General features: G+C 34.5%; 2 protein-coding genes across 2 annotated transcripts in view; both read right to left on the bottom strand.

The window, feature by feature from the left end:
- Positions 1-272: 272 nt before the first annotated feature.
- On the bottom strand, positions 273-2920 carry LOC107475931 (thiamine pyrophosphokinase 1). Its single transcript, XM_016095614.3, has 6 exons — positions 2719-2920; positions 2534-2630; positions 2019-2091; positions 1724-1825; positions 1296-1545; positions 273-640 (listed from the first exon to the last, which is right to left on the bottom strand). The coding sequence occupies exons 1-6, from the start codon at positions 2858-2860 to the stop codon at positions 519-521; spliced, it is 786 nt and encodes a 261-aa protein (XP_015951100.1). The 5' UTR covers positions 2861-2920; the 3' UTR covers positions 273-518.
- Positions 2921-5317: 2397 nt separating this feature from the next.
- The window catches only part of LOC107475930 (uncharacterized), a 9088-nt gene continuing 1030 nt past the window's right edge, over positions 5318-13375 (bottom strand). Inside the window, exons 4-27 of the mRNA XM_016095612.3 lie at positions 12283-12399; positions 11924-12070; positions 11079-11761; positions 10724-10845; positions 10551-10642; positions 10203-10422; positions 10032-10095; positions 9577-9725; positions 9414-9487; positions 9166-9330; positions 8987-9058; positions 8677-8778; positions 8501-8590; positions 8181-8256; positions 7963-8059; positions 7784-7853; positions 7470-7649; positions 7238-7360; positions 7072-7155; positions 6768-6952; positions 6535-6673; positions 6375-6434; positions 6077-6181; positions 5318-5941 (exon numbers count right to left, since the gene is read on the bottom strand). Of these exons, the coding sequence (XP_015951098.1) occupies positions 5828-5941; positions 6077-6181; positions 6375-6434; positions 6535-6673; positions 6768-6952; positions 7072-7155; positions 7238-7360; positions 7470-7649; positions 7784-7853; positions 7963-8059; positions 8181-8256; positions 8501-8590; positions 8677-8778; positions 8987-9058; positions 9166-9330; positions 9414-9487; positions 9577-9725; positions 10032-10095; positions 10203-10422; positions 10551-10642; positions 10724-10845; positions 11079-11761; positions 11924-12070; positions 12283-12399 (3330 nt within the window). The 3' untranslated portion in view covers positions 5318-5827. The remainder of the gene's footprint in view (positions 5942-6076; positions 6182-6374; positions 6435-6534; positions 6674-6767; positions 6953-7071; positions 7156-7237; positions 7361-7469; positions 7650-7783; positions 7854-7962; positions 8060-8180; positions 8257-8500; positions 8591-8676; positions 8779-8986; positions 9059-9165; positions 9331-9413; positions 9488-9576; positions 9726-10031; positions 10096-10202; positions 10423-10550; positions 10643-10723; positions 10846-11078; positions 11762-11923; positions 12071-12282; positions 12400-13375) is intronic.

The following is a 13375-nucleotide window of genomic DNA, read 5'->3' as shown; positions in this document are numbered from 1 at the left end:
CCTCTACAAATTGGACAGTCTGATATCTACTTCTCTAATTAAACCTCTACTTCTCTAATTAAACGGTTCCACGTTTTATAATAACACCCCAAGAGTCCACATTTTAAAAGAACACCGTTGCCACACTAATATCAAAAACAAAAAGTGGCATACTTAATGCCCGTGTATATTTGTATCAACTATCAAATCGGATTAATCCGTTATGAAACAAAGTTGAATGACCTTATATAAAGTGATCAAATTTCTAAAATAATGGTATTGACACAAATGAATGGAAATTAACATTTGATAGCTTAATAAACTTACAGCTTGAAGTGGAAAATCAGAAGGCAACCTAAAGTTGCTTCATCTTCTTTAGTACATTGCCCGCTTCCATAATGCTCATTAATTAGTAGTACATGCCCAATGCCCCTTGGCATCTTGGTAAATACTCATCTCTATGCTTGTCAGAAAATTCATCCATGAATTTTCTCTGCTCATATAAGTGTAATTGGCTTCAGGGGAATGAGTAACATTGACTAGGGTTTCCTCTTGATGGAAATGGTCCAAAGAAGATCTGAATCAGACTGAACTGTCACTATATCTCCTTTTACTATATTTGATGTGCTTACTAAGCCACCAAATCTCATCTCTGTGTTATCTGAAATAGACAAAATAAGATATTAGTTAGTTATCATCTGCTTCCACTATCAAACAAGTTAACAACAGTGATTAAAAAAGACTATATTAATTAATCAGAACCATCACAGCCATATCTAAGTATCCAACAACAAAAAATCAAATTTATACTATATTTGCTGTTTTTGCATTTACACAAATTTGGATAAAATTTCAAAACTAATCCAGATAGATTAATCCAACTTGAAACAAATATATATGCCATTAAGTGGAAACTGATAATAATAGCTTCTCATAAAAAAGTTTCCAGCTTTTGCAATTATATAAAAAAATTTTAGTTGTAGAATCACCATTTACATGTGTTAAAACAAGACACACCCTAACACTAACTACATATATCTGGTTTAAAAAACCAAGTTAGCTCCCCATACCAATCCATTTTATTCACAAAGTTTGCATTCAGGATCTGCCTTTAAGGACAAGTGGACAACAACTGCCCGATTGCTTTAAGTTAGATACAGTATGTGTTTATTAAGTTATTCACAAGAAATACAGGATATGCAAAGTCCACCTAATCTAGTAATTTGAATTGACTATAGAAGAATCGGACTTTTGTGGCAGCATGTCATCAGGCAGAAACCATGGAAGAGTATTGATGATTACGACAATATACTTACTAAGGTCCCACCGGAGGCCGGTGGTTGTAGACTTCGCAGATGGCATTCCAATGGGAATCAGTCCGCAATGTGGACCCTCAATGGAAGATTGAACAAAGATCTTATGACAGTGACTCTGTGGAAGAAGGTGAATGAGGCAATCCTCAGACAGAAGGACAATCCGAGTGTTAGAGAAACGGCATAGAACATTGATGTTTCCCATTTCATGATCAAATCGCCCGCCAAGTGCTCCGGTAACAAGAATGCAAAGCTGTGATTATGTCAAGTGGAAAAGTGGGGAAAAAGTCAAGAGTGCTCAGCTGGACTAATCCCATAAAATTAATAAGTCTCAATTATTGCAATAGTTGCTTATCGATTTGGCAACAGAAAAATCACCAAGCACCATTAAAAAGTATAAAAAAAAAAGTATAACCAGATGAGCAACTTACTTTTGATTTATCAATATCTGGTGTTTGGTCAAGTATGTACGATATACATTTGTGTAAATCTGTGGTATCCTGATCGTGAGATTCATCTATTATCTTAGTTCCCTGCAGACAGGATACAAACATAAGACCCTTGGAATGATTTATGGAAAGATCACATATAAGGAAGTAATAAGTAGGACCAATTTAAATGGGAATTTGTTGAACCATTAAAACCATATTCCACTACTTCACATGCATATAAAAGCTAAGGCAAAAAGACCAATGCAGAATAGAACAAATAGACAGAGCAAAATACCAGCTTTTTATAATATTCGAGTACTTCTGTCCGGATTGAATCCATGTCACCTTTGATTACATCAGGCTTGTACCTATATAAAACTCAGCAACCTAAATCTCCAACTAAAGAATATATAACAAAACACCTCAAAAAACCACTTAGAATAGAACTGATGACTACATCCAAATACAAATAGTTAGAAAATGAAATTATTACCCCAATAAAATAGTGACACAGTAGCCAGAAGTACATAAAAGGACAAAACAAGGTTACAATTTTCCATTTTTCTTAAAAATCAATACTCCACTTTTATTTCCATTTTTAACTCTCAAAGTTACTAACAAGACTCTGAACATAAAACCTCACTTTAAAGGAAGAATAAGTACCTAACTATTTTGGAGCAAGCAAGTGTCATGAAAAAAAATAAAAAAGTTACAATTTTCAATTTTGATTCTGAATTCGGATACCCTCTTTTCTGAATTGAACAAAACACTCATGCAAGCAAAAAATTTTGGAAAAAAAAAAAGGGAAACCTGGATTGAAGAAGAGATGGCTGTTCAGAATGCAAAAGCTGAGTCATTTCATCGAACAGGCGATTGGCACCACCGTCAGCACACACTCTCAGCTTCGCTGTAGCACGCAAAACGACACAGAAATAAAGAAACACAAACAAAACGACAATGGAATAAGAAGAGAGAGAGAAAGAGAGAGAGAGTACCGTGGTCCCAAAGAAGAGGTGCGTAGGTAGGAAGGCGCTGATTGAGAATGACGAGAGCATAGTTAGTTACAGAAGAGGTGTTGTCTTTATTCTGCGGTGGAAGAAGGAACGTTGAACGGTGAGACATGAAAGAATCCTCCATCTTCTTTCTTCTTCTTCTCTCTCTACGCTGGCTTCTCTTTCAGCTCTCACATTCACGTGTTGAATTTCAAAATTGGTAGCCATCAAAGTTAGTTAACAATGTATTTATACGTGTTGTTTAAAGGTATGATAGTAAGATTTAAAAAAAAAAAAGTTAATAAGATAAAAAAAAAAGTTAATAAGATAAAAAAAATTTTAACTTATTTTATTTAATTAATAATTAATGAATTTTAAATAATATAAATTTAAAATATTTTAATTATTTTATATTATTTTAGGTCCCAAGTTCGAGTCTCTCTATCTTTGGTAAAAAAAAAAAATAAAAAAATAAAAATTTAAACTTTAGAGATTAAGAAGTGCTATATTTCTTAATTTTTCTGAAGTCCATTAGCATTTAACTTCACTGACTTTGTGTGTATAATTTTTTTTTAGTATTGTGATTTGTGAGCTAATTTAGTGTTTGTTTGGGTGTCATTATCTTGATAAAAAAAGATATTTTTTCAATGAAAAAAGATCTTTTTTATTTTTTAGCGTGTTTGACAAATTTCTAGTAGTAAAAATAAAAGTACTAGAAAAATAAAAAAATATATTTTTTTGAGAAGCTGTAATTTACATCTTTTTTTTAAAATATTTTTCATGTAATAAATAAATAAAAAAGTACTTTTATATTGTTATACCCAAACATAATTGATAGATAAAAAAAAAATTGTATGAGATATCCAAACATCTTTTACTTTTTCATAAGATCTTTTAAAAAAAGATAACTCGAAAAAAGATTTTTTTTAAAGCTCACCCAAACAAACCTTAATTCATATTTCTTTTTTAAAGGTATCTTTATTTTATATAGGTATTTATTAAAATAAAAAAACTTGTGATTTATAAGATTTAAACTTAAGACCATTTACTAAAAAGTGACATGTATAAATGAACATAAGTAAATACAACTTATAAATTTAACCTGGTAAGCGTAAGGAAATAGTTACATAATAGGGATAAACTTTTACTTTTACCTGTAACTTTTTGGTAAATTATTTTGGTAACAATAAAACTCTAGCTTATAGTTAACATTTTTTGTATATAACGTGTATATATGTAACATTTTTTGATGGAATGCTAGATATTTATAACTCTCACATCTTTAATAGTTTTCACACGGTATTTATATATTTATATATGAAAGTTTAAAGTACTCAAATTCTTAAGTATTTTAAAAACTAAAGTACCAAAAACATGGTTTATTTTATATTAGTATTTTTGCATTTGGCATGATCAAATTAAATAAAATAAAATAAGGATTTTTTGTGTGGATATAGCTGTAATTGTATTGTTGCATTATTGAGGATTTGGTATGCTCCGTTTTGAAGGGACATTCATAACTAGGAACGGTTGGTCCTCTAAGACTTGCTTCTTTTTTCTTTGATACAGTGATGTAAACCAATCATTGTTTTGGAATTTATAGTATTATGCCACCTCCCATCCCATGTGCCAATTGCTATCTAGGATCCATCAGTCTTCTATTCATTTTGATCACCCCTTTTTTTTAAATTAATTTTGATAAAATAATAATATAATTTTTACATATTTATTTAATTATATCTATTTTTTAATGGTATGTGATAATACACGTAATTTTAAAAATATTTTTATACACAAAAAATAACCATCAAATCAATTATTCTAAATTTTATATTGACATACATCCTTTTTTCTAACAATTGAAAATACTAGTTAAACACTTAAACAACACAAATAACCAATTTCATTATACAAATTATTTTTTAATTTCCTATAGTATTCTCCAACCTGCCAAGTCAAAAGCTAATCCATTGCGAATTCCAAATCTAAACTCTATTTAAGAATTTGCCACCGGCCAAAGAATTGTTCCATATGCAAGATGAAGTTTGAACCCTCAACACTTGGTTAAATAGATTAGTAAGCTAACACTCGACCAACCCATCTCGGTTTCGTTATACAAATTATAACAGAGTTTAGTCTTGTACAATTCAGTATGAGTTGTGTTGAGATGACACATTTTTTGAGATCTCACTCTTCGAGTAGTGTAGAAAAAACACTTCTTTTTTCAATGTAACATGGGGATATCAATATATCAAGAATAATGGAATCAAGCATCATGTTTCATCAGTCACAAATTTCTATGATGAAGGAAAACCAGCTTACATAGCAAGTCCACAGCAAAAATTGTTTATATAAAAACTATCTTTAGTATATCCTTAGCAAGCGCCTTAACTAATTCTTAATATTTACCTTTCAAAACAGAAAGAATCGTATAATATATTTATACCACATGCCACTAAATCCACTCAAGGAACAGAGATTGAGAACATTCAAATCAAATTGAAGAACACCACATTCACCTTCCATCATGGATTTGCAAAATAATAAGCATAATGCACTATTATTAGTGTCTGATTTTGCATTTGGCTTTACACCAATAATATTGAAGAAAAAAATCATATTCACCCTTCATCATGGATTTGCATAAGAATAAGCACAAGGCACAATGATTAGTGTTTGATTCTGCATTGGGGGATTGGAGTTTCACACTTCAAACCACAAGTATCATGAAAAATAAGAACTTTATTCCTTAAAAGAAAAAAAAAAGTTTGCTATGTACAAACAGAACACCCCACAAAGCCTTTAGGGAGGAAGAACAAGGGGAAGAGAGAAGAGTTGGATCAGCAAAGGGACCTAAAAGTAAAGCTTTATCTCCAATGAAAATTGTCAAATAATTCTAATTAAGTATGAAAAAATTTGAATAGGTAAAATAGAGAATGGTGATGAGGGATGAAAGCAAAAAATAAAGAACAAAACCTATGATATAATACAAAAGGGGGCAGGACCAAAATGATGGAAAATTCCATTACAACTGGTCACTGACCTTGCTCCACCATTTAGGTGTGATAGAAGAATTAGCCTAAGCAAGAAGTGCAGCTATACAGAGAGGCTTTCACATGAAATAGCTCAATGATCTCATTTTTCTCGAGCCGCCTTCTCCGTAAAGGTCATTCCATTGGAGGAGCTCATTCATATTGTTTGATTCCGATGACACACTCGCGCACACCTTCATGAATGCATAAACGAAACGTTAAATAACATAGCCTTTGCAGGCCAAGAGCCTTTGCAAGCCAAGGACATATGATCCAGATGGATCGTGATCACTGTAGAAAGATCAAGTAACCGATTTCGTATAACATACCTGCTCATGCGCATATTTAAAATCTTCCATCTTTAAGGGTCGAATATCGGCACTGCTACACAATCTCGGCAAAGGTTTGTTCTCAGCTTGTGCTACACTTCTCTCCTGAAAATTGAATTTCATATTAGCATGTCAAATACCAGTACAATTTGTTAAACATGTAGACTTATTGTCCTTTTTGAGCTATCAAGAACTGTTGTTCTAAATATTCAAATAACCGAGTCATGTGAAAGAATATAGAGCCTAAAGCAATTTATGAACAAGGAAGAAAGACAACAAAGATTTTAAAAGAGCCTACCTTCTTCTCCTTCTCCAAGATCTCTCTTATCGGGCAGTGAGCCGCTGTGACGCAAAGATTCTGTCATTGAAAACATAACCATCAGAATATTTTACACAACCAGATCTGATAACTTCTCTGAAAACCAAGAGGAGGCGCGATTGACAGATAGAAAGATAACCTTTAGATCGCTCCCTGAATATCCATCAGTCATATTTGCCAACGCATCCAAATCAACGTCCGATGCTAAATCTTCCTTTGCTAAAATGACTTTGAGAATTTTTTCTCTGTTTGGAGCATCTGGCAAATTAACCATCAATCTACAGAGTTTTTTACGAAAGCTTGTGTTAGTTCAGCACAGATCACATACCATCAACATGAAAAAGATGTTGACATAACAAATAACATGTTTACCTTCGTGGAAGCCTCCTAATAACAGCTTCATCAAGATCAAATGGCCTATTCGTAGCAGCGAGAACAAGTATGCGTTCTTTATCCTTTGTACGCAGACCATCCCAATTAACCATAAACTCATTCTTCATTTTACGCATAGCCTCATGCTCACCTGGATTTTCACGTCTTCCCAACATACTATCAACCTGGCAAACACATAAATAAAATAAAAAATAACCATGGATAGCTCACATTTAAAGAAATAAAACAATTACTCTAAAGGAAAGAAAAATTTCAACGGAATATACACATGGCATATACTAACCTCATCGACGAAAATAACACTTGGAGCAATCTTGCTGGCCAGTGAAAAGACTGCTTTGACATATTTTTCTCCTTCGCCAAACCACTGCAACCAACAAAAATGATATCACCGTGTTGCTTAAGCACAAAAGGAACATAGAAGTTTCAATTTGTAAAACTTCTAATACCTTCGAAGTAATGCTGGACATTGAAATGTTGATAAAATTCGCTCCAGCTTCGGTTGCTACAGCTTTTGCAAGCATAGTTTTTCCTGTGCCAGGGGGGCCAAAAAGCAATATTCCTTTGCAAGGCTAAATATACAAATAACAAATTAATTGTATCAGATGCTGAAGACATTACATAATCTACATAAAAAAGCATTTGACAAATCATTAGATGCAACTAAAGAGAATCTTCTACCTTAGTCAGCTGCCCTTTGCAAAACAATTCCGGCCTCTGAAGAGGAAGCATGACCAATTCCTTCAAGGTGTCCTTCACATTTTCCAAAGCTCCAATATCATCGAATGTCACCCCAATATCGGTTGGTGGAATAACATCACCAAGCAATTTTTTCTCAAATTCATTCTCAGTAACCACATCCTAACATGGAAGAACAAATACAAGAGAGACTAAGTATAGGCAATCGCATATTTTGGAAAAGTTACAATGCAAAGCAAGTTGCGCACAATAAGATGATAAAATGTATAAATTTGCAACAGAATGTGTTAAATTACCTTCAATGATTTCTTTAAGCTCTTGTTTTCATTTTGAATGCCATGCAGAATGTTCAGCCCATAATTAATGCTGCACCGATGAAGTGTGAATAAGGGTTAGAAATTAAAAGATTTTGTTATATTTCTCATTACTCAAAATTTTAGGATGGCAGGATCAAGATGGAAAGAAGTCATGACACCTTTCTGCAGACAGCACAAGCTTAGAATCTTTGGATAAGGATTCAGATGAGTGCATAAGCTGGTAACTTATTGCCCAACCAATGATCTTTTCCACACCTAGTAAAAGGAGCAATAGCATAAAATCAGCATTTTGGCAGCAAATCTGAAATTTCCATACTTAGATGCTACAGTTGCTTCAAATAAAAATGGTGGGGAAAAGGTTAAAAAGAATGCTGACTTTCGGTTGTTAGGGCTTGATCTTTGATGCAAACAGTCTCCAAGTCAGGACATTCCAATCCAACTCTGCTGAGAACCTGATATCAACAAAGGAATCACATTGTAAGTATAACAAATAGTAACACATAACACTTGGTATTTATATAAAACCAAGTAAAAAATATCCAGATCGTTTGGTAAGCCAGAGCATCTAGTGTACAGCGACAATCAACATACTAGTCACTGAACAAATTCGATCAAGAAAAGGAGAATAGCAAAACAAAACAAAATAAATATATAAAGGCATATTAAATAAAGGACAGAAGATGTTGGAAGGCTCACCGTTCGAATGCTGACAACATTAGACTGAGCTTTCATAGTCTCAACATCACGCTCTAGCTGCTGCTTCCAATCAGAAAGCAAGGTCTCATCCTGTACAAGTTTCAAATTAGAACTGATCCATGAACTGTTGATGGCAACGCAACAAATCGTACAATAATATTAATCTATGGTGATACCTGAGGCAGCTGTATAGTCACTCTGTTTGGGAAGAGGCGACCAAGTTGCTTCATTACTTTGGGTGTTTCTTTGCTCCTATCATGCAGTCTACCAAAATTATCCTGTACAAAGTTAAATACCAAATTACAGTAGTTCAATAAACAATAATTCCTGAAGGAGCCATGACAAACAGCTAATATATATATATATATATAAAGCCACAAAAAAAAATATTCAAGGGCATAGCCCAGACAAGACTGGCAACTTCCAAGAAAGAATTACATCATTATTTAAAGAATTATATGAAGCGAAATGGTTACTATTATTTACCGGAAAAGCAAGATCTAGTAGTGCAGTCTGATTGCTCCCAAACTTCGTAAATAGAAGGCCACCAGGTTGTGTCTGAAAGCATAGAAGACAGAGAAATAAAATCAGCAAACAAGATTTCTTGAACATGAGGTCAATACAACCAAACATCAGCAAAAATATATAATAGTAAAAAAGTGTACCTTCTCCTTTCGATTGTCCAGCTGGGTATGAGAGGCAATTACCACCACATTCTGTGGCAAGCTTTCAAATTTAATTTTCAACATCTCGGTGTACCCAACCATTGCCTTCTCTATGTCTTTAATGAATAACACCACTGCTCCGTTTTGACTCTGACTGGTAACAACCTATGTAAACGACATCAAAATGGATGTCATTATTTCACCAGGCATCGAGAAAAACAATGGAACAAGCATAGAACCAGGCTCACCTCAAAGATTTCTTGAACTGCAATCTTGTCAACGTCATCGCCCCCTGAACCATCTACTCTCAACAAATGATTTGCTGCAGTATAAATCACCAATGGAATTTTAATGCACAAGAGCCAATATGTAGCTAAAGGATCATAAGTTCAAAAAAGCAGATTGAAATACCAGAACAAAAGAACCCGCGATCATCTTCACAAAGACCACCAAGATCATTGCCATCAGGAATTGATTTATCAAACCTAACCCCAATCTTCGAAGACCCATTATCTTCAAATGCAAGCATAACCTTTCCGCGGGAGCCATAGCTTGGTCCCCTGTCCAACATAGCAAAGTCTTAAGTCTTAATTTTCAAACGCAACACAATTTTAAACTAAATATTTAAAAAATGTTTTTCTAGATAAGGACAACTAGGGGTGCACCAAACAAGAAATTTAAAAAAGGAAACTGAAATCCTTAGGTAAACAAACATCCCCAATACTATGCATTCAGAATAAATCACAAACCTGGTTATAGCCTCCTCAACAAAAGGGATAAAAAAGATCTCTCTTCTCCACAAGTTCAGATCAAATGCAGATTGACTGAAATTGTATTCAGAATAATTCTTCCATCAGACAAAGTACCTTGAATAATTTTGTATTGACGAGACAGCAGAAGGGAAGTTACCAACAAATTTTACTCGATCACCTGCAAATTATTTAAGCCTCATGTTAACCTTTAGGTGCTATGCAATATGTACAATAGGAAGTAAATTTGGAGATAGTTGCTCAATTTTTAACAACAAAACCGCACACCTGTTTTAATAGTAGTGCCTTTTGATGAAGCAGTAGAAACCTCCTGCTTCAGCATAGCCTGAGAACTTATTGTGGATCCACCCACAATTTCAGCATCAACACTAGAAGCTGGTTTACTATGTTTTAAAGAAGCAGCATGTGTACTTCTCTTAGCCAACACAGATGGTCGTTCAGGCTTTGAACTTTCTTTAGCAGAATCAACTTCCTTTGATGGAGTTCCCTGAAATATCAATCACATAACAAAAACTATTATTATTCTGTTTATATTAACAGCGATTTAGGAAGAAATCATCTCAACAATACAAACAGATAATAAGAAGTAGCAAAAGAATATCTGAGAAAACGTACACCAGGTAGTGAAAGAGAATCAACAATTAGTAGCCTCGCACCAAAATGCTTTGCAAGTGCCTTGGCAAGAGTCTCCTGATATATATCCGAACCTACACAGGAATCGCATAATGAGAGCACTTCTTGATTGCAGAAAGGGGAAAACAAAGCATTAACAAGAATGAAGGAACTACCTGCAGGTCCAGATAACAATATCCGTGGGGACACTGAGGGGAGGTCTGACGCAAATTTTCCAAAGCCATTACACTTCAAATGAATATATGTCGAAGCAATCAAAACGGTCTTTGTCGTGTCGCTATAAAAATAGAAACATCATAGCTAAGAATGCATAATTTATTTTCTTATGATCTCATCTATCTTTAAGCAGCAACTACAGGCTATAAAAGAATATAAGAGTAAATATAGATTATTCAAGCTGTTAGCCAACATCTAAGAAGTGACCACAGTAAAATTATAATCCAGTTAAGATTGAAAAAATATTAGGAAATCAAATGAGAGAAAAGTTAATAACGAGAAGCAACGATGCACCTTAGATAGTATGGGAAACTTTCAAATGAGACATCAATATTGTCAGCACTAAGAACTCTTTGTTGTAAACTCTCCTTAAAAGCTTGCCGCCTGGTTGATGCCAATATTGCTGGGGTATCAACATCTTTAAGAAGTTCTCTTAATTCCCTTCGCTCCTCCAATATCTTTGTAATGCTACTACTTAAATCAAAATCAGGATATGAACCAGCAAGCATGCGCAGCAACGGCCTTAATTCACAGGTAGCAGCAGCAGCCATCTTCCCAGCATCTGTATCCACATTGGCATCAACCTCCATGGTGTCAACACTAGGATTTTCATTACCAATAGCAGAAGATGCAAGAACAGTTTTCTCAGCAGAAACAGCTCCAGTTTGCTCGTCGGTATTGGTGGTATCCTTCACTTCATTGTCTCGAACACCATCCCCATTGCCAGAAGGTAGTGATGAAGCATCCGTGTTTTGTTGGACATTCTTGCCAGCTTTAGCAGCAGGCGGAAGGCGAGCTAAATCTTTATGAAGATTAGATAATGAGGCTAATATTGATGCTCCAGCAACAGCGGAAGGGTCCCCGGATCTAGCTTCAACTTGCATTCCATTCACTGGAGTACTCCGAGCTTCTAAAATACTCACAGGAGAAGGTATGCCAGTGGTAGCAACATTATTATTTGTGAGCTGCTGAAAGATCTGAATTCACGCTAAGGAACGCATAAAACACAATAGAATATCTTCAAGAATGACAGAAACAAGGCAGTTATATAAAATGATATAGAGCATTGTAAGTGAAGGTGCAAAGTATAAGAGGCAAAAACAGATATATAATTCATAGGAACCATATGAACAGGATACATAAGCATGCTTGCCAGAAGAACCGAAGACCACCTCATCACCTCCACTTAATATAAGGCGTGCATTCTTGCGATAGGTCTTACCATTAACTTGAACAGCACCTTTGCCTCCTGTGATTTCCAGTAATGCAACAGGTGAACCTCCACGCTGTGTAGAGTAACAACCATGATCAGTAATCTAAAATAGTAATTACCCATCTAACATAATTACACAAATCATTCTTCCCTCCCGATATATGAAATGGAATTTTTGCATCATATAAATGACTAATTTTCTATAACCAAAATGCAAAGCAGATAGATCATTAGCAACTCAGCCGCCTGTTTTAAATTGCACAAAACGGAAAGTGGAACCTCTACCTCGATGTTGCTCAACTTGCACAAAATATTGCCAACAGTTGGATCTTTAAGCCATAAATTGCACTGACGACCTTGGCCAATGGTGAAGATAGGATCACACATAGGCTGGTGAGGAATCTGGAGAAGAATGAAAAACAAATATGATTAGTTCTAGATTGACATGACTAATGAAAACACAATCAGCTCAGAATTCTCCACATTTTAAAGCCCAAAAAAGCAGAAGATACTTCAAAGTAGATGTCTCACTTACTCATGTCTAGCACCTATATATTTTATGGTGAAATCACACGCAGCATTGCTTTTATCAAGTAATGCAAAATCTTTGGCACAAAGTTGACATTGATTCCATCCTACATAGTATTGACTAACTGTGGCATGATATTGCAAGAAACAAAATTTTCTCTAGCCAGGACAATACAACAACAACCAAGCCATATCTCATTAGGTAGGGTGCACTAAATGGATCAAACATTGCAATCCATAGTATCCTTATCATAGATCATATCTGCATAGAACTTTAAAGTAGTTTAACAAAGGATTTTTCTCAACATTATAGGACTGCACCAAGGATCAAATTTAAGCCCTTACCTTTTCTAGCCATTACTAGTTACAAACAACACCAGCCTTTCCAATCTTGTAACCTAGGGATAACTACACTGACCTTGTTAGTTCTTAGTACATACAACAACACCCCTTCCACTTTGGGATAATTACTTCCTGTCTTCTCTATCTGTTGCTCTTACACCAGATACCCTCTTTTATCTACAAAGTTGCACTACCTTCCTTACTTTATGCATACTAAATATAACAAAACAAGGAAAGCAGGTATAGTTTCACAAACAACATGTGATTGAGGAGCAATAAGCACCACGGTCAGTGCAATTGAGCATGCAGCATTAGAAGCATTTTTTGAAACTTCAGTCATCAGTTCCCATAATGCAGAAAGTATCTTGCAAAATCAACCAATCATTCAAATTTGCAGGTCAAGTGTAAAATTTCAAGACAAAGCAGTTCTATATCCGTTAAAATCACTCCAATAGATCAACTTTAACCATGCATTCCAATTCCACAATGCAAAAACCATACAAGTACT

Source organism: Arachis duranensis, chromosome 2, assembly GCF_000817695.3.
Source record: "Arachis duranensis cultivar V14167 chromosome 2, aradu.V14167.gnm2.J7QH, whole genome shotgun sequence".
In the NCBI taxonomy this organism is placed as follows: domain Eukaryota; kingdom Viridiplantae; phylum Streptophyta; class Magnoliopsida; order Fabales; family Fabaceae; genus Arachis; species Arachis duranensis.
Note: the sequence above shows the minus strand (reverse complement) of the source record. Positions and strands in the feature narration are given on the sequence as shown.